This window comes from Talaromyces amestolkiae (genome assembly GCF_001896365.1).
Source record: "Talaromyces amestolkiae strain CIB chromosome Unknown scaffold1.1, whole genome shotgun sequence".
Lineage (NCBI taxonomy): Eukaryota > Fungi > Ascomycota > Eurotiomycetes > Eurotiales > Trichocomaceae > Talaromyces > Talaromyces amestolkiae.
The window spans coordinates 1,760,297-1,783,892 of NW_024468037.1; the positions used below are offsets into that span (position 1 = coordinate 1,760,297).

General features: G+C 47.2%; 5 protein-coding genes across 5 annotated transcripts; 3 read left to right on the plus strand and 2 right to left on the minus strand.

The window, feature by feature from the left end:
- Positions 1-105: 105 nt before the first annotated feature.
- Positions 106-1,176, minus strand: BHQ10_000577 (uncharacterized protein; the record flags this gene model as incomplete). The annotated part of the gene is made up of 1 exon (XM_040878281.1): positions 106-1,176. The coding sequence occupies one exon, from the start codon at positions 1,174-1,176 to the stop codon at positions 106-108; it is 1,071 nt and encodes a 356-aa protein (XP_040729082.1).
- Positions 1,177-3,422: 2,246 nt separating this feature from the next.
- BHQ10_000578 (uncharacterized protein) lies at positions 3,423-8,576 on the minus strand (the record flags this gene model as incomplete). The annotated part of the gene is made up of 11 exons (XM_040878292.1): positions 3,423-4,238; positions 4,294-4,967; positions 5,034-5,174; positions 5,232-5,767; positions 5,844-6,154; positions 6,202-6,424; positions 6,483-6,722; positions 6,777-7,059; positions 7,120-7,710; positions 7,766-7,921; positions 8,324-8,576. 11 exons carry the CDS (start codon positions 8,574-8,576, stop codon positions 3,423-3,425), a joined length of 4,224 nt encoding a protein of 1,407 aa, XP_040729083.1.
- A 791-nt stretch (positions 8,577-9,367) lies between these two features.
- Positions 9,368-10,039, plus strand: BHQ10_000579 (uncharacterized protein; the record flags this gene model as incomplete). Its single annotated transcript, XM_040878303.1, has 2 exons — positions 9,368-9,961; positions 10,013-10,039. 2 exons carry the CDS (start codon positions 9,368-9,370, stop codon positions 10,037-10,039), a joined length of 621 nt encoding a protein of 206 aa, XP_040729084.1.
- A 1,502-nt stretch (positions 10,040-11,541) lies between these two features.
- BHQ10_000580 (uncharacterized protein) lies at positions 11,542-16,137 on the plus strand (the record flags this gene model as incomplete). The annotated part of the gene is made up of 7 exons (XM_040878315.1): positions 11,542-13,051; positions 13,114-13,652; positions 13,863-14,020; positions 14,127-14,204; positions 14,265-15,655; positions 15,715-16,033; positions 16,092-16,137. 7 exons carry the CDS (start codon positions 11,542-11,544, stop codon positions 16,135-16,137), a joined length of 4,041 nt encoding a protein of 1,346 aa, XP_040729085.1.
- Positions 16,138-18,814: 2,677 nt separating this feature from the next.
- BHQ10_000581 (uncharacterized protein) lies at positions 18,815-21,673 on the plus strand (the record flags this gene model as incomplete). Its single annotated transcript, XM_040878326.1, has 5 exons — positions 18,815-18,975; positions 19,025-19,085; positions 19,143-19,643; positions 19,694-19,879; positions 19,931-21,673. 5 exons carry the CDS (start codon positions 18,815-18,817, stop codon positions 21,671-21,673), a joined length of 2,652 nt encoding a protein of 883 aa, XP_040729086.1.
- Between the last annotated feature and the right edge of the window lie 1,923 nt (positions 21,674-23,596).

Genomic DNA, 23,596 nt, shown 5'->3' on the forward strand with positions numbered 1-23,596 from the left:
AATTTGTAAGTATAATAAATATCTTAGTATGTAACAACATCGAAGAATGGCAAAACGCAAAGGAAAGAAAGACGTTAGACGAAAACACGGGGTGAAACATTTAGTTCATATAGGAGAACCCCAGCCGTTGAGGAGTTGCTCTAGATCTCCGACGTAGCTGCGCTCGCCCTTGATATAGTTCGAGGACCCGCTAGGCCCGCCAGCAAAGCTCCAAGCGACAATGTTCATCTCTTTCTTGTCGAGGCTTGGGGCTTCCTTAAAGAAAGTAGCTAGCCGGTCACCCATGACCGGGAGGTTGTTGCTATCTAAGCGAAGGGCGTAAAAGGCAGCTCGCTTGAACTGGCCGGTAGCTGAGTCAATAGTAGTTGCGAAAGTGAAGCCATTGGGCTTGAAGAATGGTTTCATTGCAGCGAGTGCCTCCTCGTCAATTGGCTCTGATCCGGAGAGCGCAATCAATCTATTTACAGCTGTCAAGGCTATCGGTCCCGGGACCCAGAAGTAAATGTTGACTGTTGACGAGCGCCAGTCCACGGCAGCATGACGAACAGTGTGTAGACCTGCATCTTTTAATTTAGGTTCCAGGGAGCGGAGCGTGTCTGGAACATTTGGTGCTGCAAGAAGCTCTTCGAGAGAAAAGCGMCCMCSGAGCCATATCCAGGTCTTATTGAGTCCCTTGGCCGGATCAAAGTCGCAGGAAGCAATGGCATTCTCCTTAAAATCTGCCCACGATGTGATAAGAGGTATCATCGGATGACTACATGGTATCAGACCACGGTTTATTGCCGGCCCGACGACGTCCACTCTCTCGCGTTCATAAAACCGAAATGCAACGCCATCTTCTTTGCTTGTAGCTTTCCAGAGCACAGCTCCGCGCTCGAAATTCTTCTTATAAGTATCGAGAATTGCATTCATAACCTTTTCCTCATAACCTGAGTTGAGTGTGGCACAAAGCTGAGAGACGTCTTTCTTGAAATCGTCGGAATCGAATTTGAGGCGCTTCGAAGTATACATTCTGGGTGTCTTGTCCATGGTGTCTCCCTTGTGCTTTGCCCCTACATGTAAAGTCGCATAAAGTTTATGAGCATACTGTTTAAAGACCAAGCGGGAGGATCTGAGCATAGAAAATGGGGTTCCAAAGGTTCGGCGAGTCGTAACAACGCTTGCCATGGTGGTCATGTTTTATCAAACTTTGGAACGAAAGTGGTATTGCTTCTAACCAGATTGTGTAGTGGATCAACTTGGCAGTTAAGATTGTGACGATTCAGACGAGGAATATGGAAATATCTGGGAGAAGACCATTCAGTCTATATACCCAAGCCATCGTCTATGTAGCCATGGGTTGTGGCAAGATCTTTAGCATAGTAAAAGTCCGTGCAGATTGAATAGACAGATCCAAAGTCCTGCTAAATTCGATAACAAAGGAAACCGGCCGCATATGACATGAAGACCCAGACGAAGGCGAGTATTCCCGAGTTGGATGACGTTCCTGATCTAGAACCTTTCATCCGATTCTAGTGTAGTCTCCTTCATATCATTTTCATGAAAGAATACTTAGAGCGCCTTAATAGGCTTCCTCATAGCTATCTATAGCTTGATTGGTGGCTAGACCCAGACACAGGCCCAAGGAACGAGGTTGACACAGTAAAGCTTCTTATTCTTTTTCGACGTGTTTCTTTGTGAGGTAAATTCTATTAACTTTAGCTAAGAAGATGTCAGAAACGTGAAAGAAACACGGAGTAGTCCAATGGACTCGAGCATGTGTGCTTGTTCGCTTCTCTGCTCATCCGCCGACGATTGCTGCTGAGGAATTTGACTCTTCCAGCATCGTCACAGTATGTGGTATGTAGTATGTACCTGCGACGATCCGAGTACGGTCACATATGACAGAGCCTGAATGATTGTGCCAGCTCCAAGTATGGCGCTATCCAGACAAAGACAGATAACTTCCGTATCCCCTAGCGCCTACCACCTTCAAACTAAAATAGGCAGTGCATGAACCGGTTGTGCTTTCATCTCTCATTGTGCTATAGCATGCATGGTTGTATGCAGGCAATGTGTGTGTAGAGTAATCACGTGGCTGGCCCTGCCCTGCACTGGTACCTCCAGTCTTCATTTCATGTATCTCTCGATCACCCGTCATATTTTGTTCCCTTGGGTATTCTCCCCAGATTGTTTCTGTCCTCAGCATGGGAAGCGATAAGCAAACTAATGCGCGCCATTGTGGTACCAGACCATGCCAGCTCTCTCATAAGGAGTAAGAGCCTTCCAAATCAATTTCTCCGGCAAAGGAAAAGTCGGGCGTGGTTTACGTTTCTTCTTCGACGGGATATCTATGGGTTGTGAATGATAGATTCCATTAGACGACGGTCGGTATGGACTTATACTTCGACCTCGAGATGATCTAGATTTTCGCGATTTATTGGCTAACCTCCAATGCTGGGGACTGGCGGGCACCTCTGTGTCCCAGGGTACTATCTTTTGACTTGTGAATTTGTCGAGGTATGGAGGACTAGCATTTGGGATCCTTCGAGCGCGATCTCCGCTTAGAAAAGTGTATTGTAGAGGTCGTTCTGTTGGGCTCACATCTATCGAAGGTGCGATATCCTCTGTTGTCGGTAGAGGTTTGACAGAGGCTGACTTTGAGGTAGTATGGGATGTTGGAAGGAGTTGATCGTGTCTTTCGCGTCGCAGCCAGTCCCATGAATTGATCCACGAGTCAGACCAAGAATTTTTCCACGAGTTGCGCCAGTGACCAAGTAGTGGACTTGTAACAATTGGCTCGCTCGATATGACTTTGTCAGGTTCGAGGTGGCGGGTGCGAAAGAGTCCGTATAACGCGCCAACAGCGATGACAAGGATGAACAGCGCAATCCAGAGTATAAAGGCCACTTCTTTTTTTGAGAAAGTCATGTTGAATATTTCCGCGGTGTCGCCCATCGGACCATAATAAAAGGGTGTTTGTTAACCCTTTCAGACTTCACGTTTGTCTTTTTTGAGAGGGAAATAATGTCAATTCAAAGACGGATATCGAAATTAAGTCTGAACAAGGAAATGGATCATCACTGCAGATTGTGCAAAGAGATTAAGTAGACTGAGTATAAGAAGCTTGTAGCAAAGAAAGACAGGAGACCCCCAAAATATCTAATTGGGAAATCACAATAAGGCGACCATATCTGTCAGGAGCTCGCAGTAATTGATGTAAACAATACCTCGAGGCCACCTTCAAAGAGAAGGACTTCTCCGTCAAGTTTCCTCATGTCCATCTCATACAGGCCTCAATGACCTAACCTCGACAAAAGAGCAAACAAACAAAAGTGGACATAACCTTGTTTCCTCTAGGCTGCGTTCCTACTACGAGTTTCAGAAGAACAAGACGTCAATCACATATCATTGGTTAACTTTGATAATATCTTTATGTCTACTTAGATCTTTCTCGAGAGAGAAATCGTAGCTTGAATCCTATCCAGCCACTGAGAATGCAGAGAGATCATCTGACCTTTTTCATACAAAGTCGTCAGGGCGCGTTGGAAGCTACCAGCCACTTCCATTTCAGAAGTGGCGATGAGCAATGACGCAACATTAAATAGCAAACAGCCCAGGGTATAAACCTCAGGTTTTGAGGTCCAGCCAAGGACATCATCTTCCTGACCGTCAACGGCAGAAGATGTCACTTTGTTGTTGAGATATGTCAAGCCATTTGACACCCAAGCCGCAAGCTTGTTGATAGTGTTTTGATCATAGGCAGATTTGTCCAAATGCCTGAGAACCTTTGTCCATATATCGATTTCTCGAACTTCGTCGATGAATAAGTTCTGTTTCTCTTCTTCGAAAAGAGCGAGACTTTCCTTGGAATAGTCCTCGAACAACGTCTCAAAAGATTTGAAGTCTGTTTGCTTCTTCTGAGAAAGCGTCTCCTTCATCAAGCGTGTGATAACATGTTGAAACAAGGCTGGTTGCGTCGCATAATTTTCAATTATGAATTTAACCAGACTCTCGCTCGCAGGCAGAGCTCCAAGTGTGACCGCTTGATTAGGGAAAATGGCTGAGTGAGAGAGTACCCATGAAGCAATCGGGGCTGAAAGGGAACGAAGTTCGTCATCGTCGTCATTTAGCATGTCGTATAGTATCAAGTAAATGTCAAGAGTATCAGGTGTTGTGTCAGCTGCCTGGTTGGGTTTACGGAGAATCCGACTGAACGTTTTCAGTGACATGATGGCTGATGATCGGGCAGAGAATACCTATCACACAACAAGTCAGATATAATATAAACTGAATAAGATCGGAATCACGTACTGTTTCTTCACTAAGCGCAGATCGAAGGCTTACAGCCCAGCGTCGAAGATCAAGCGAGTCAAGCCCACCATTAGTCTCTGTGGTCGGATCTGCACTCTCTGCATGCATGTGCTTCAAGGTCAACAAAGACCCCTGCAATCGAAGAACATTTTCACCGAGTTCACGACTCCAAATATTCTCTTCTGATTGAAGTGAGAGATGATCGGACACTCGTGCCCATTTACTTGAAAATTCAACTTCAATGCCCCTTTCTAAGGCGTCTTCCAAGATCTCTGCAAGATTCAGGGCGGTCCGTGCTTTGACATTTTCCTCGTGAAAGCTTTGAAGTAAAACGAGGAGATAAAGACTGAGGAATTCCCTTTGTCCCTCATAGCTAGGGAAAACGAGACGGATGCGTTCCAAAATCCAGCAGGTGGCGTCGCTATCGCTCGCGGAAAGATCAAAGAATGGCCCCATAAGCCCAGCAGGCGATGTGTCTGCGGCAGAGACAACAATAGACAGTGTATTGTTCAATATCAGACACCAGGCAAGTGACCGGCGAAGCAAAGATTCAGCGCGCTTTGCACTTATTCTGTCTGGAGACTGGGGTCCAGAATTGACTAATTCTGCCAGACCATGCTCGAGGGAGTAGTCGCTGATAAACTCGCTCACGAACTGGGTAGTTTTAGAGATGACTAGAAGAAGTCAAGTTTGTCAGTTACTATGCTCTGCTCAGAAGGAGTTCGGACAAGAGTACATACCTTCTTTGCCGGAACTAACGTTGCTCTCAAGAACATCTACCAAGATATCAAGCAATGTACCCTGGCCGAATGGGGATCTTATAAATGGGAAGAACCCTGCAAAGACCTTCCGTACAGTCGCGAGCACTTCATCGACATTGTCTACGACGAGTCAATTAGAAATTTTTCAAGGTGCGAAGGCAATAGGTCATTTCTTACCGCGCCAATAAGTCGAATGCCACGCCCTTAGCAACGTATATCGCGCACACAGCATTTTGCCATGTAGATTTATCTGAGATAATTTGGCTAAATCATCATCCATCAATGCGTTAATCGACGACAACATATCGCCGTATCGGAGAAGAGACGCGTATACTCTGGCAGCCTGCTCACGGACAGCCCATATAGTGCTCTTGATATGATGTATAACCAAACCACGTAGCAAGTCATCATCGTTATTGGAGGTAGACGGAACTTTCTCTGCGATAATTCCCAAGGCTGGGAACACTTTTTCGGTCTCGTTAGAAGCTAGTAATCCCTGTTCGGGTTCCCGGCCACCGTCTCGAGCTTCGTCTGCAGATGCAAGTAATTGAGCAAGAAGTTGTGTCAAACCTTCATATTTCGGAAAAGCGAGTGACATATTGGGCTCGACACCTGAATCTCCACTAAATCCAAACGGTACTCCTGGGCGACGTACGCACATTTTATTCATTGAGGCATGGAAAAGCATGAGTCCACAGTTTCGGATCGCCCAACTATGAGAAATTAATGAGTCATTCATTGGCGTCGTTATTAAAAGATTGACCAATGCGGAGAATGACTGAGACTTACATTGGGGAGCTCAAAGAGTCTGCTCCGAATCTGAGAACAGGCATGATATAGTTCTCGGTGCAAGAAGTTAATTTCGAAGTTGCGAGAATATCCTTGAGGCAGTTCATGGCGTGAACTTGTGGCAGGGAAAGCTCATTGTAGCTAGACACTTGGACGGCTGGTGTGCTTGCAATATTCTGTAGATCGTCCATGATTTTGCCAAACAAGGGGTCTCCAGACTTAGAAATACATATGCCAGTCACAAGAGCTGGAAGGCCAGCAGATCTTCGTGTCAGCTTGGAAGCATGATGTTGTATCATCTTCAATGAGTTCTACATGATATCAGCCATTGGCCACTCTTAAGCCAGATCTTGCTTACCTGGTACCACATATCCGGAAGACTGGAAATCTCAGAGTTTTTGTTTTCAGCGCACCGCAGACAGCATGCTGCAAATGTCTGGGCAACAGTACTAAAAGCACCACGGTGTCTAAGTTCCGACAACTGAACGAAGCTCAGAGTACCAATGGTCTCAAAATCAGCACGTCGGAGCCCATCATTTGGCGCATAAGTCGCATTTGAAACAATAGCATGAAGCAGAAGACTTTTTTCATTTGTCAGTAAGATTTATGCGACGTTTCATATTGATCGATTATTCATACCTCGAATCCTTGAGGGCACGCCACGAGTAGGACAACAAGTCCTTTGGTCCAACCATGAAATCTTCTATAAGCTCATCGGTATGCCCTTCGGGCGAGTCGATGCACAGAACTGGCGTGACCTTTGTCCAAATGTTTTCACATATTGATACGATTCGATGATGCACTTTTCGCCACGATGAATCATATTCGTCTGTTGAACCTGAGATTGTCGCATAGAAGTTTGGAGTTGCCACGATGTATCTGTTTTGAAGTGAGTGATTGATTCCTTCTGCGGAGATAGTATATTCGGCTCACCTTAGGGCAGACGTATTTCCATGAAGTGGTGCGTCTCTAACAGAGGCTTGAAAAAGCCCTGTCTCCTGAGAAAGCTTGACCTCAAGTCTTCGTAAAATCTCATTTGCGACGCCAATCTTCGTACTGTACCAAGAATCTACAGCCCCTGTTTCGTGTCCGTCTTTGGCTGTTGAATATAAGGCATGGTACAGTCTAGCAACCGTATCCGCATGGTCTGCTCGACTGGTTCCACTAGCAAGCGCCTCAGCCCTCGACAGTGCAGTCACCAGTTTCTCCGCAACAACTAAACCACCATCAAAAGCACTATGCTTTGCTTGACTGGAAAGGTGTCTTGGGAACAAACCAATAAGTGCAAGAGCGGTTGCTCGGACTTCTTCAAATGGGTCTAGGAGAAGATCCACTAGTAGTCTGAAAAGACTGGGCCGCAGAATATTCACTTTGTACCGCCACAACACCTGCTCCTCTTCTGGAACATGAGTAGCATTTGGGTCGATACCAGTTTTCAACACAAGTGATATCGATTTCAGCGCCGATATATGGCGTTGGTAGGAAGCGGTTGGGAGCAGCTCTTTCTCAAGGAAATCGACGTAATGCTCCATAAATATCTTACTATCCTTTCCTTCCTTTTCCATGAAATCTTTCAGAATTCCTGGTCCTCGCAAACGTAACATAAGTCTACGCATATAAGACATCGTTTCCTGGCGAATGAATGCGTCGGAGTCGGCGTTAATGGAATAAAGACCATCCAATATACTGTTCAAGGCAATTGCAGATATAGGTTTCGACATAACGGGTGCCGTTGTCAGAAGTGAAAGGGCCAACAGTCTTACTCTCGGTTCGTTGTGAAGCAAAAAGCGACCAAGTACATCACTTTTTAGAATAAGTATGTCTGCAACGTCCACGTTCCTTGTCGCAGCTGTTCGTTTCTCGAACTCTATAGATTGTCAGCGAGACCAGTCAAGGTAGAGCCAGAAATGGATTCGACTTACGATCTTCATGCACAAAGCCGATCTTCTTACCAACCCCCAATGCAGAGAAAAGAAGAATGAACTCATCAACGCTTCCCGAACCTTCCATATTACCCGTTAAGACTGGGTCCAATGGCAAGTCCGCGATGAAGGATCGGAATGCTTTGATGTCTGCTTCTAATAGGGGCAGAAGAATAGATCTGGAATATAGCTCCAAGTATTCCATATTTTCCAGCATGATGTGCTTGGTGGGCCGAATCCAGCTCGTCAGAGGATAGCAGCTCTGCCCGGTGTCTTTGTTTTCTACGTTTGCATTTTTGTGCAGAAATGCCATCAAAGATCCACCTGTCGAGACGAACCCATGTTCTTTTGCATGTATGAGAATTGCCAGGCTGAAAATGGTTGAAATACTATGCTTCACACTAATGCTCACATCGTCATACTTCACATCGGTGCTGTGTAATGGCGATATGTCAACCGATAAGGCTTGACAGTGCCTAGCATATAGAGATTGCCATTCTTCATAGTGTGCCACCAGCCAGTCATAAATCAGTGACATCAGTGTCGAGGTAGACATACCACTTTCTCGTAAAAGTCTTTCTAGAGAGACGAGAGATGATTTCAACCGTGATTTATCTGCCAGGATGATACTAGGCATAATTTTGTCCATGACTCCGGCTTCTATTCGTTGGGCTTCAGTAGCATCTGGGTGCTTTTTAAGAAACTTGAAAAGGCCGTTGAGGACCTGCTTCATCGGCTTGGGCGTAGTGTCGTCAAACCTTATCAGCACCACTTCGAACACAGCAAGCCATGTTTGGCTTGAATATGCCATATCTTTTGTTGTAGATATACTCGAGGACGATGCACTCTCTAGAAAATGGATCACCGCGTTGCATGCAGCCTGTGTCTGTCCTTTCGACATAGATCTAGTGGAGAAAGTGAGGAACAGTGATTCCCAAGCAATTCTGATTTGTCTATACAATAATTAGTTATAGTTCACGGGACGAGAATACGTTTTCTATCGGAGGTCACGCTCACTGCTCATTTTGACAAGTCTGTACAAATATCTTGAGTGGTCCTTTGCATATTCTTAGCAGAGTCTGTTCGGGAACCAGTTGTATATTCGTGGAAAAAGATTTGATGTCCGCTTCCACATCCTGTACACCGCCACCAAGAAGGCTAGCCTTGGGGACAGTCATATTTCTGACTATCTGAAGCACCTGAAAGCAAACTGCTGGTTAGAATGTTCTTTCCCGCAACTCCAGAGTCATCCCACCTTGTGGTTGTTCTTGTGGAAATTTAAGAAATGTTTCCACTTCGGTACTAGTGTGCATGGATATCTGACCGGGCCGAGAGTTCTTCCGCAGGCCCGGTGGCTCCTTCCCCGTTCTGCGCCGTGAGTGGCTCTTTCCCTTAGGAACTTGGGCTTGCCGTCAGAAGGAAAAAGAAGTTTTTAATCCTAACTTCAGGTTCGATCAATGTCAACTCGTCCATCTCAGAGCCATCACTCGATATCGAATCGGCCATCTGCGCAGTAATCTACTGTCACTCACGACCTATTCAATTCTCCCTTGCGACTTTCTTTCTGTTTCCGCTTTTCGTTAGTTGATTATTCTGCCCGTCATGGCTATTTGGGACTCGTTCAGCGGCCGCAAGGCGACCACCTCACAAGATGCCTTCGACCCTACCTCTGCGCAAGACGTGTCCTCTTTTCTCGGACAAACATCATTCCCCGACCCTTCTCAACTGCACCCGCTAGCAGGCCTTAATCAGGACACGCTTGATTATCTCTCACTAGAAGACTCCGCTTTAGACGCAATCCCCGGCTCACGGTCCGCCCTACCCTCAAGGGGCTGGTCTGATGATCTTTGTTACGGCGCTGGATCGACATATTTGGCCGGACTTACGATAGGAGGAGTCTGGGGATTGGCAGAAGGTTTACAACGAACACCGGCCAATGCTCCACCTAAGCTGCGTCTCAACGGTGTGCTTAACTCGATTACCCGACGAGGACCGTTTTTGGGAAACAGCGCAGGTGTTGTGGCTATGGTGTATAATGGTATCAACTCCATGATTGGATATACTCGTGGCAAGCACGATGCTGCCAACAGCATTGTCGCCGGTGCTTTGAGTGGAATGATTTTTAAGAGTACCCGAGGCACAAGACCTATGCTTATTTCTGGCGGTATTGTTGCTAGCATAGCCGGGGCCTGGACCGTACGTCTTGCTTCTCATTTGGCGATAGTATTATTGCTAACTCATGTATAGGTTATCCGCAAGGCTGTCTTCGAGTAAACGAGCCCAATCGAAACGGAAAAAGTTCTTCGCCTCGCCGCTTATTTTCAACGTTGCATTAATGACGGCTCTATCTCGCAAGAGAGACTTTTCGACAATCAACCAGCGCTTCACCTTCGCGCAGTGTATTAACAAAGTTCATTTTGGGTCTTTAACAATTCGGACCTACTTCTTCACTCCGGCGTCAGGGCATACTATTAATGTTGGCATTTCTTGACGGATTCAGACCGGATATGCTCATTTGGAAATTGTATTGTACATATAGAACCTTTCTTTCTGTTCTGGTTTGTCGTTTTTCCATTTCAGCGGCTATTTATGTTAGCATGGCGGTGATCGCATGGTTATAACCACCTGGGTGTTAGATAATACATGTTGCAATGAGCACATAGACAACTGGTCTTCTGCCTTGTAATTAATACCGACCTGGGCAGTGTACGTCGCATCATGGCCTGATTATGCGCTTCGCAGCTAGGGATAGGCAAGAGCTTTGACCATACATACAGGCCTAGCTCCCTTTGACAGGTGAGGTCACTGTACATAGTACATTGTATGTGATACATCATGCTACATACAAACTGAATACGCGTCTTTGAAAAATGATTGGCTCAGGCCACCCGATTGGCCCGCCAGTGTGGTACACTACAGGCTCCACGTGACGCGATGCGATCTTCTCCAAGCTCTGGCGGAACTGCCTGATTGGGTAAGATTGACTGCTCATTTGCCAGCCTTTGGATAAGCAAGAAATTTACCCGACGGTCAACATCCGCGGAGTATACTATGTATGCAAACATTTACAAATCTGATGGTTGTTGACTGGACTAGTCTCTCAAATCCTTTCTGAGTGCCTTTACTATATATACTCCGTGCCGTGCCAGCTACATACGTGCATACTACTGTATCGTCGCGTCGTGAGTCGTGACCCGCCCCGCGTAAACTGGGGTTAAAGGCTTACTACGTAAGGCTTGAGCGGGCCTCATTTTAATTTTACCGTTGCATATCTGGCTCCCAGTAATTTCACCCGAGAAAAAAAAAATGGGACGGTTTGACAGGACAAATGACTTATAGCCTGAAGCTACCCTGTTACCTCTTAGGCTACACTGTCACGTTGGACTGGCTAGGTACCATCAGAGCTGCAGGCGCCTATCTCCAAAAGATGCTTTTATAGAAGGCTCGGCGCTCGTACTGTACGCAGTCTCAAACACCCTGCCGCTTGCGCTCGACTAATGTGCATGATGCACCTGGCTCTGTCTAACTAGCTGTACCAACAAAAGCGAGAAAAATTCGGATTGCTCTGCTGACACTGGCAATTCCAATCCGATCCATACTGAAAATCGCTGCCAAGCCAGGTGACTCGTCCGCTTCCGTCTAGAAGCAAGTACGGCTTCTCTCCCGAAACCTTCCTTGCGACTACGTCCAGGGCAGGAGAAACAGAGGAAGAGGGAGATAAGGGGAATTTTCGTGTCTTGGAGTTGGACTGTTCATTTTTCCATCTCATTATACTTATGTCGACTCCCGAGTCTCAACGGCAGACCGTCGGGTCAGAAGATCAGTCGCAGCATGCAAATCCCCGGACTTTACTGCCTGCGGAATTCCAAGGCCGAACGACGAAGACGTCAACACCAGCAACCTCGGAGCCCGTTTGCAATGTTTCACACTCGCACCCTTACAACAATACAATAGCCTCTGTTTGGGCTTCGTACAATGGAGCGCATTATGCCCCCAGAAGCAATCCATTCCCTCCGTTATATGTACATACCGACCTGCCTCCCAACCATCGACCGGTGACTCCATTGAACGACAATGATTCGTCTCTACGCCAGAGTCTTTCCTCGACCAGCCTCTCTCGGCGAACTCCTAGCTATCCTGTGAGGGTGAATACCATGTCCAGCACCGAATCGCTTTCTCCTTCGTCAATGCGATCGTCGACTGTGTCTTCTCCTGCGCTAGCTGCGATGGCTGACATCACTCCCTTGCCGTCGCCGATCGGATATCTCAGCCCGGCCTCGTGGCGTTCTGGAGGCCGCACAATCTCGTCGCATTCTCTTTCGCGAACGTCGTCCACATTGTCGCGCAGTGGTTCGTTCTTGAATTTACGCCTAAGCGATTCCACTCATTTGCTCCGAACGGCATCATCCAGGTCGCGGTCGAGGAGATATAGTAGTACTCGACTCACTGGTAGTGAGGTGCGAGAAAGCGGGTTGGGAGGACATGAAGAGGTCCGTGGGCATTCGCGGAATCGCAGTTTGAGCGAACACATCCCTAAGAGAGGACCCGCATCGCTTCAAAGACCTGACGGCTTACCACGCACCGGCCATCCCTCCGATCTCTCGTCGTCGTCTTCCGCAGATTCGACAACTGACCCAAATCGCTTGCATCGTGAGCAATATCTTGGAGAAAAGCGAGGTTTGGCACTGCCTACAGCCCGACCGCCGACGCCGCCTCGCTCAACTCGCAACGGAGATGAAGAAGCAGACTCGAAGCCCATCATCCAAAGTGATGCATCCGATGGCTCTCAGAATGAGACATACTTTGTACGATCTATTCGTACGAAGCAGCCGAGGAAATACAGAAAGCTTCGACAGTTGGGCCAGGGAACATTTAGTCAAGTCAGTCTTGCCGTGAGGATACCGGACGATGCGCCAATGAAGGATGGACATGTTCGGATGCCCAGTTTGATGTCCCAAAAGTTGGTTGCCGTCAAGATTATAGAGTACGGGCCGGCTGGGGGAGCAGACGAGGAGCGCGTTGAAGTGTCTCTAAAGCGCGAGGTCGATATCTTAAAATCGGTCAATCATCCGTCATTGGTTCAGTTGAAAGCATTCGGTAGCGATGACAAGCGAGCATTGCTAGTTTTGGATTATTGTCCTGGAGGAGATCTGTTCGATTTTGCAACATCAGATATGAAGTCTCTTATGACTCCGCCGTTGATTAGGCGAATGTTTGCCGAAATGGTTGGGGCAGTACGCTATCTGCATGCCAACTTCATTGTCCACCGTGACATCAAACTTGAGAGTAAGTTGCCTGCCATTTTCACTGCTTTCTAGCTTTGATAGTGGTTCTGACCTCTTGTTCAGACGTTTTGGTCAATTTGCCGCCTTCAGCCATGGGGCAAATATCCGATTGGCGCACATATGATCGCGCGGTGATAACCATAAGTGATTTGGGTCTGTCCCGCAGGATTCCGGAGCCACCTGAAAGTCCTCTTCTTCATACCCGTTGTGGTAGTGAAGATTATGCGGCACCAGAGATTCTCATGGGTCAGCCGTACGATGGACGTTCCACGGACGCATGGGCGTTGGGAGTGTTGCTGTACGCCATGATGGAGAACCGGTTACCCTTTGACGCTTTGCCAGGCACCCGTGGGGACCCAGCGAAACTGCGCGCCCGAACACCTCATCGAATCGCACGGTGTGAATGGTCATGGTATCGGTACGCCAACGAAGATGAGGAATGGGATCCCGTCAAGGGCGCGGGACTTGAGGGTGCGCGGGACTGTGTAGAGGGATTGTTGAAACGACACTCGCGACGAAAAAGCTTGGATCAAATCGCAAAACATCCTTTTGTCAGTGAAGCTCTTGATTTGGAAGGCGAATTGAAGCGAGGAGACAAAGAAGTGCCTTAACACTGATATTATACCATACTTTTGTACTATATACACATGTTTATGATTAGCTATGCATCATGCCTTTTACGACTATGACAATGTACTGCCATTTGAATGAAAATAACGAAGATACTCATCGTGCTTGACTGATTAAAAGAAAATAGTTTAAGATTACCCCGTACTTTGTCTGAGGGGAAGATGTCATAGCTGACCTTACAGCGCGCGCGGATTGGCTGGTCCGGCCGATGTCGCACTTTTGCGCTGAGCTCGGAGATGGACCTCGTTTCCCCGGATAGAACCACCTCCTCCAAAATCAGCTTCAGTCATTCACCGCCGACATTTGTGAATTCTTTCTACAACCAATATTCTATTGAGTGGTATGTTTCTACGCTACTGTGAACCGAATGCAACAGATTGAGATAAGAAGCTCACATTTTTTAGTGGTAGACAATCTCCGCTGTGGCCCTTAACTCAACTACAAAGGGCAAAAATGTTTTTGTCACAAACTAGAGGGCGGTTGCCCTCGGCTCTGAAGACCTTTCAGAATACTCAATTCGCTTCGTGAGTGACTGCTTGACTCAATTGATCTAAACGAACAAATCTCTAACTGTTTGATTGCAGACGCTCGCTCTCGACTACCCTCCCTCGCCGAAGTGACGATGAAGGCCTCAACAAGGTCTCCAGAGCCATCACACAGCCCATCTCCCAAGGCGCTTCGCAAGCCATGCTGTACGCCACAGGACTATCAGAAGCCGATATGAACAAAGCCCAAGTGGGAATCTCATCGGTGTGGTTCACCGGTAATCCGTGCAACATGCATCTCCTCGAGCTCAACCACCTCGTCAAAAAGGGTGTCGAGAAAGCGGGCTTGATCGGATATCAGTTCAACACAGTTGGTGTCAGTGATGGAATTAGTATGGGTACCAAGGGAATGCGCTTCTCGCTCCAGAGCCGAGATCTTATCGCCGATTCGATCGAGACTGTCATGGGAGGCCAATGGTACGATGCTAACATTAGCATCCCCGGTTGCGACAAGAATATGCCCGGTGTCATGATGGCTATGGGCCGAGTCAACAGACCTAGTTTGATGGTTTACGGTGGTTCTATCAAGGCCGGTTGCGCTGCGACGCAGAACAATGCAGATATTGATATTGTGTCTGCGTTCCAGGCTTACGGTCAGTTTTTGTCGGGTGAGTTCACTGAGAAGGAGCGCTTCGATGTTATTCGTCATGCTTGCCCCGGTCAGGGTGCTTGCGGTGGTATGTATACTGCCAACACTTTGGCTAGCTCTATTGAGATTATGGGTATGACATTGCCCGGCTCTTCATCCAACCCAGCCGACTCCAAGGTCAAGCAGCTCGAATGTTTGGCTGCCGGTGAAGCCATCAAAACTCTACTGAAGGAGGACATCCGCCCGTCAGACATTTTGACACGCCAGGCATTCGAGAACGCCATGATTCTTGTCAACATTACTGGTGGATCGACCAACGCTGTTCTTCATTTGATCGCCATTGCAGACTCTGTCGGCATCAAATTGACTATTGACGACTTCCAGGCCGTATCTGACCGCACCCCCCTCCTTGCCGACCTCAAGCCCTCTGGAAAATATGTCTTTAATGACTTGTACCAGGTCGGAGGAACCCCGTCTTTGATCAAGTTCTTGATCAAGGAAGGATTGATTGACGGAAGTGGAATTACTGTTACTGGAAAGACACTCGCCGAGAACGTCAAGGACGTCCCTGACTTCCCCGAGGACCAGAAGATCATCCGTCCTTTGTCGAACCCAATCAAGAACACCGGCCACATTCAGATCTTGAGAGGCAGTCTTGCGCCCGAGGGTTGTGTTGGTAAGATTACTGGAAAGGAGGGAACGATCTTCAAGGGCAAGGCTCGTGTCTTTGATGATGAGGATGACTTTGTTGCTGCGCTCGAGCGCAAGGAGATTAAGCAGGAGGACAAGACTGTTGTTGTTATTCGCTACTGTGGCCCCAAGGGCGGTCCAGGCATGCCCGGTATGTTTCTCTGATCTAGAGTGAACTTGAACTATATTGACTGGTACTAATTCATGAAGAAATGTTGAAACCCTCCTCCGCCCTCATGGGCGCCGGACTCGGTAAGTCCTGCGCTCTCATCACAGACGGCCGCTTCTCTGGTGGTTCTCACGGATTCCTGATCGGTCACATTGTCCCCGAGGCCGCCGTCGGCGGACCCATCGGCCTCGTCAAGGATGGCGACGACATCACCATTGACGCTGAGAGCCGTGTTCTAGATTTGCATGTCGAGGAGAGCGAGCTGGCCTCGCGTCGCAAGCAATGGGAAGCGGACCGCGCGGCTGGCAAGTTACCTGCTACCGGATTGACTATGCGGGGAACTCTAGGAAAATATGCCAAGTATGTTGTTTTGACTCTTTCGCTTTCAAGGAATTCACACTAATGCTTTTTGTTACAGACTTGTCAGCGATGCCAGCCACGGTTGTGTCACCGATGCATTGTAAATCCCAATTGGACGAAGGGCACTTCAAAAACTTGGCTAAGAATGAATATAAAAAGTTAATGTACGTTTAGAAGTTAGTACGAGTTACATGCAAAATGTATTTAGCAGACATTCTAGCCGACATCTGGAACATGCGTCCGAATTGCCTAGAGTTTACGGAGTACATGTAACCAAACAGATCAAAACGGAGAATTTACATATCGTGAGCGAGAGTCTAAAGAGAGAGATAAGATGCAAAGCGTGACATGTCGCGTGGGATGGCAAAAGGTATCACCCCTTGCGTCGTCAAAGACATGACACCCACGTATGCGATGGCTGTGGCGTTGTTGTGACCTGTATGCCGATTAAGCATCATTTTTGAGTTGAGGTTTGAATCGGATTCATCGGTAGATTCGTGGGTGCACTTCAGAATACAAAGCAAGAAGTATCCGGCGCTTGAAATACAGCATTTCGAATTAGATCATCTAGTTTCATGCAACAAGTGTATATGCGGGTGTTTTATTGCATGCACTCTACATGCTACAATGCCAGTTATTGGTTGGTAGGACTGACTCATGCAGAACTGTATCATCTATATTATTAATGTGTTATAGTTTCTCAGGCAGCGTTGTCAATACGTAAGAACAACAGTGCACCACGATAGGGTTGTCCCCATACATCCGACGGAACTTTGTGTGAGAAATAGAAAGTTAGATTTTCGCATCCTTCGATTGCTTCTTTTAGGTGTCTATATCCCTTGATTGATCTGTCTCATGTACAGTCTCATGCGTGGAAAATCTTGACATGTTCTCGGCTTGCTTTGGACTCGGAGCATCCGGCTAAATACTCCCGATTATTTCAAGAAATCGCATGCAAATGTTAGCTCTTGACTTCTCTTAGTGTCGGCGGGATTCGTAGAGGCCCTAGAGTCTAAAGGCAGCAAATAGTGGGCACTGTTTTGATTCAGTGGAGATTAGGGCTTGGAAATAAGCACGATTGTTAGAGTTGAACTTTTTTCATGCATACAAATCAAAGTTTATCTGGTGGCCAAGTGATTGATTGATCTTCGATGTGGAAATAGAATCTTCTTTGAGGTTTTCAATGGTGAAACAAAGCAGTTATCTCTATGAGAATCGAGCAGTGTTTGTGTTTTGCCCTTAATATCTTCCTCGCTTCTTTTTCTACTCTTGTGCTCTAAGTTGCCGTATGTCCGAGTCGGAGCTAGTCGCACTTCGCAGCCTCACGAAATCGCAGGCAGGTCCATGGATCAGCATTAATTTACTAACCAGAAACTACGTAGCTAGTATCTACATTTTACCCCATTAGGCCTCTTCCGTACGCAAGTCGACTGTCGTACGGCGTCAACTCCTAGCGTAATCCCGGTGGATTCACCTAGCGTCGATGTTACCAAATCCATGTGGCTCTCCTATCCACCGAGGATCTTGGAACCCAGTAAAATCTTGAAAAGGGCCAAGAAATGCAAGAATCCCGAACGTAGGGCTGTTAGGGCAATATCAAGCGAGAAAACTTTTGATCGATCGAGAAATGGATTCTCGGATCGTGGATGTGAAACGGTGATTGTGAATAAACCTCATACTGCATCGCTAGGCTCTGGAATTACACTTTTCGGACCAAGGCAGATGCATCGAGCCTAGACTCTACGCTTTTTCATATTGATTATTGCATGTGGCTGCGCAACAAGTGCAGGGATAATACCTAGGTAAGAAAGCCGAATTTCCTGCTCAAGTACATAGTATATGCACTCCGTAGTCGAAGCTACGTACCTGGTACGTAAAGCAATCTAGACTCCATAAGAAATGTTTTTCTACTAAATCTGTAGTCTTGTTTACCCCTCTACTGCGGATCAAATCAGATACAAGCAAATAGATTAAACCCACATTCCCTGAGATTCCTCTTCGTATTTCCGGATCGCGCTAGCCATGACGCTTGGATAGATTTAGGGCACATAGTCCGATCCAGGTCCCCAGTGGCTGACTGAGCAGGATACATAGTCCCAACTCATAGGTCGATGCGAGTGTGGTTCATCTGAAATTTTCAAGGATGTATACTTTGGAGGCTTGGAGCCTAGTACTATGATTCTACTCTCGCCGTGAGCCATTCGAGATCTGTGCCTCGGTAAGCACTAAGCACCGAATAAGACCGGGACTCTCGCGATGCCACAGTTGGCGACCAGCCCTGGAAGGCCCAGTCAGTTCTCGGCATGATATTAACTTCATATTGGTTCAGCTTGCTTTTTCCTTACACGGAGCTTCATGTTATGCATGAAGCTGGCCCACAAGTCTTCGAACTATCTCTGCCTCTGTCGGGTCGAGTCGAAAGAGCAAGTCCCACATCCCTGATAGATCTGAAATTCGACCCTATGGATAGATCCAATCCCACTTTTACGTATCGTACTCCGTACCCAGCCAAGGGGATTTGCTTGGTTTTCCTATGATAGCCACATGGCGTTTTTAGATTTAGGATAGATGTCTGTCCCATTTTTCCTCCGTTTGACTTCGGAATACCCCGTTCTTCCCTGATGCACGGTACTTGATCTGCTCTATATTTTAACACTATGCCTTCGGTCGTGATATAGCCGCTCGTTTCTTATATTCCGGAAAATCCTGTCGATCCTTCAATTTGGGTCTCGAATGCCTGCCTACATAGTCGGTAAGTACATGTAGGTAAGCAGGTACACAATGACTGCGCCAACACAGCAAATGCTCAACGGCCTGGTGCCGATGCCAGTGAACTACGATGGTGGCTACATTGCTTTGTCGTATATCGTGAGTGTAATGGGCTCGACTACTTGCCTGGAACTGCTGCATCGTCGATCCTCGCGATCTGGTCTGCTCAATTGGTTCGTAGGATTTGTCCTCTCGTTTGTCTGTGTCTAATGGGTTTTATAGGTATCTGCTACTCGCTTCGTCTCTTTCCATGGGAGGGATTGGTATTTATAGTATGCACTTCGTGAGTGACCATTGTCCAAGATCAACATTCGCAGTTGCGTTACTAATACGAGCCAAGATCGGAAACAGAGCAATTGTACTTGGTGACGGCAGCAACGCCCAACAGATATCATACAACATCCAGTTCACCATCGTCTCATTATTCCTACCGATACTAGTCTTATCGACCGCTTTCTATGCCATCTCCTTCGAAGAGAAACCGTCGCTAGTACGCCTTCTCGCCGGTGGGATCGGAACTGGCGCCGCTATATGCGCCATGCACTACCTAGGCCAGCTCGGAATCTCGAATTATCACTGCTCATATGGACCGGCCTACATTGTCGGCGCTGCTCTGATTGCGACTGTATCTGCTACCATCGCCCTGAGCATTTTCTTTAGATGGAAAGCAGCCTGGACGAATAGCTGGTGGCGACGACTGGTTTGTGCGGCGTTGTTGGCTGGCGCGGTCTCGGGGATGCATTGGACAGCTGCCGTGGGTACTCAATATCATCGTATTCCGGAATTCTTGGGGGCTGGTCAGCTGTCACGGAGTCAGACGGTTATAATTTGTGCGGCATTGGTAAGTCATTTCCGCAAACTGTGTTTCGATTAGCCTGCTAATTTGTGTAGTCATTTGCGGCCTGCATCACTCTCACGATTTGTGCAATCATTGCTGGAGGTCGTCGACATCAATCGACTACTCGAGCCCGCCAGTTAGTCTTGTCATGCGCATTTTTCGATCCTGCTGGCCGTATCATGGTCTCTCCCCAAGCTCTTCTTCCGACACGGAAAGTCGTCGATCGATACATCAACAAGGTATTTTGCTTCGACTTGTGTAAATGCTACTTCAGATACTGATTAGAACAGTCCATGAAAGACGATGACTTCAGTCGCACCCACCCAGCCTTCCTATGGGCATTCCGCGCATCCCGCAACTGGGCTCTGGTAAAAGGCATCATCCCATCGATGAAAAACACACTTCAAAGCAACGAACTCGAAATCAAGCGTCTAATAAATCAGCGCGGCATAGTGACCGAAAACGACCAGGATACACAATTCAGCTTTGATACGATCTTCAAACATTTCTTTTGTATAACCGCGCAGAACCTGGCTGACGAGTTGCGTTTACCCCTTTCTGGTCTGGGAGAGCTCTACCACCAAGTCTTGTCGACGGTCACTCAGGTGTCGAGATTCGAGTTGGGGTCAAGGGCCTTACCTAGGATAGGAAAGGGTCAGCTCATGTTCACTGTACGGCAATTGGATGAGCACGAGGCAGTAAAATTCATGGCGAGTGGATATCGCTTCGCTCCAATTGAGCGAGTTACAGATATCCTGTCTCGTCGTGTACATTTATCACCTACAGATCTCGCTATTCATCTGCACGAAATGCGTGATTATGCCAGCAGTGATAGGGGCTATCCGCCAGGAGTCCATCTTGTTGCTTTTGGTCTACGTCCAACGCTCCGAGAACATTTCGAAATACTTACCCGAACTGGTGGTGGGATGACACTACCTAGTTCGACTCTACCGATCTCTTCGCTCACAAAAACCGACTTGGAATTGCTAAATTCGATGGATGAATGTGGGTTCACGGCATGCCTGAAACAACTGCTAGCTCTAAGAAGCACTATCGGTGGCAGCAACGGCAGCGTCAGCAGTGTCGACACTCTTTCGTCAACAGCGGCGGAAGAATCATTTCCTACACATTTGTACCGAGCCATGCTTGAGCTAATGACAATTCTGCCTGAGAATATTGCATCGGCAGCCCGGTTCTCAGCAAAGCCGCTTCTTGCACCGTGTTATCGACAATCACCATCTGATCCGGAGCAGTGTGTACTGATTTGTTTCCGAGTTGTATCTGCTTTGGATACTCGGATATCCGACACCACTCTTACATTCACACCGCTCAGACTCTTTAGAGTGCAGGAGCAAGTCAACGACAAGATTAGCGAACGGGAACGTTTCATCCGCGAATTGAATGCCGAGTTTGCGTCTTACTCTGCACAGTCAACAGCGAACCACAAGGAGGAAGAAAACTCAATCAACCCTTCACAGAAAATTATAGTGTTTCCAAGCAAGATCTTGAGCCGTCTTCAGTCAAGCGTAAGCAGCAAGAAAATCCAATTACTACCTGGTCGGCTTACACGCGCTACATCGCAAGAATCCCTGGTTCGGCAACTATCAGATATACACACCAAATCGGCGTTCCTGTCAGCACCACCCCCGAAATCACCACCAACAAGCATTAGTCCCACGAGAAACGTGCTCAATCCATTCATTAATGAGATCCTCGTGAGCAAAGAAGTGACGGTGGACGTAGCGCGATTAGACGATGTTGAAATGACAGACATACCATCAAAACGGAAATCATCTATACAACCACACGCCTCGTCAGCACCACAGAATAACGATGCGATTAGTGAGTATCAGGTCGATGGACATGTTAGCTATTCGATGGCATCGTTGGCGGGTGCCGAGAGAAGGACGGTTATTGAAGGTGGTCTGGCCAGGTTTGGGACCACTTATGTTGATGAGTTGTATGGTTTGTGTTTGGGGAGGGAGGTCAGGATGAAACCTGGTTTCTACAATTATGATACCTCGGAGAAGTGATCTTCTATTCTTGCTGGGAACTAGGTCTTGGGACATCTGGAGATACAAAGGATTTGGGTTTGGCGTCCGGGCTGGTTGGTACATGTATGATTATTTGTCATGGCAAACCGGTATTGTGTACATGGGTAGAATTGTAGATAACTCAGAATTGTACAAAAAGAAATGATTGTTTGTCAACGATATATTTGTCCACTAACCGACATTGGAACACCTTGATCTTCTCAAAGGCCCCAACTTCCAAGAAGGTAGTCGGGTATATCAACTACAAAACGTTGCGCAATCGTCAATATCTCCATATAGTCGCGTAGTAGACAACTGACTAAAAGTCTAGGTCAGCACAGACAATCAATCGGGTGCGCATGTTGAGTAAGTATGGATGATCCAACGCTGCCCGCTTGGAATGGGCCATCTAATTATAGTAGCTGTTGGTTTGGAATGAAACTTTTGAAACGGACCACCTGCATGGGTCCAACCATGTGTTGATCATGTCGGTACAATCCTACCCCGGTCTTGGTAGCTTTGAAACGACACATAATAACGAGTAGTATGGTGGAATTTGGAGTCATTCATGACGGTTGAAAGTGCAGTCTCATCTAGTAGTTATTCTAATTGTCGTATTCAGGATAAAGTATCTGATACGTTTCGGCTGTCAGCTAACCCTAAGATCGTCGGAAGTTGTTAGTACGGAAGCGGCCGGCTGCACTTTTTCAGTGAGTTGGTACTAGTGCCAACAGTCCATTCAATTTATTCTTGCTCATTGTTGACCATATCACTGAACGCGGAGTTCAATGAAGCTTTTAACAGATCACATCGGTAGAGAAAATACATGTGTCTACATGTCAAGGTGTCGCCAAGCCACAGTTGGATATCATATCGAGGCTGAAAAGAGGCTTAAACGCCCCCAATAAATCAACATCTTGCGAGAGAATTCATTGGGCCGTGTCTGAGACAATTTCGGCCCCTTTTGGTTCTGTCAAACGAGCTTACCATACATACGAGTTACGTTACAATTCGATACACCAACATAACGACTGCTAGTCGGAGTACATGCTTACATCAAGGATCTTCCGTCGGACGGAAAGTCCTTGAGTATGCAGACCAGACATAGCTGTATTGTGGTTAGAGCCCGAATAGTTACTCCGTACGGAACAATCACGAGAGAGAGAAACCAACAGTACTGTACAGGTAACGTACAGTAACGTACGTATTGCTATCGATGATAAGGTTGGTGGAGGCTGACCGGAAACGGCAAATTAAACTGGGCCAGGTGCAACGTGGCCCCACACCATGCATTGTGCCAAGACTCACCATGCCGGATATGACCTGGAGAGCCCTCTCCTTGCAGTTTAATTGGCTACTGTGGCTCCATTTTGAGGCAACAAATCTGGTCGTTCTCGGACGCTAACATGTATCCGGCATGGCGGCTGCTATATTGATTTTAATGAAGCTTTGTGATTGGCTGTGTTCCGTCGAAATTTTACTATGGGGGCTTGGCCGGCCGGTGTCATCAAGTCGACGCTGACCTTCTGAGCAGACAGTTTGGGAGAGCCCAGGGTCTTGGTTCTGATTCCGGAAGTGACACAAATTGACCAAGCTCGTTTCCTTCTGGTTCTTAGTTCTTACTCCGCATCAGACTATCAGTGACCGATAGCGACCAGGCTCACGCTCCTGGAAGAGATACAGGAACGACCAGATCAGAAAGCTTCAAGGCTGAACTGCGGGTCGACCATGCGCTGATTCTCTGCAAACTGCACTAGTAAGCGTTGCTTACCTGAAATCATACTAGTCGGAAACAAGCTGGACTAACTTTCGTCTTCTCCTTTTCTCTCTAGACAGCGTCCTTCGATACATACACCAACTGAAGCAAACGTACTATCGCCACTCATTTAACCATCGCTTGCCCTGTCCCATGATCCTATTCCG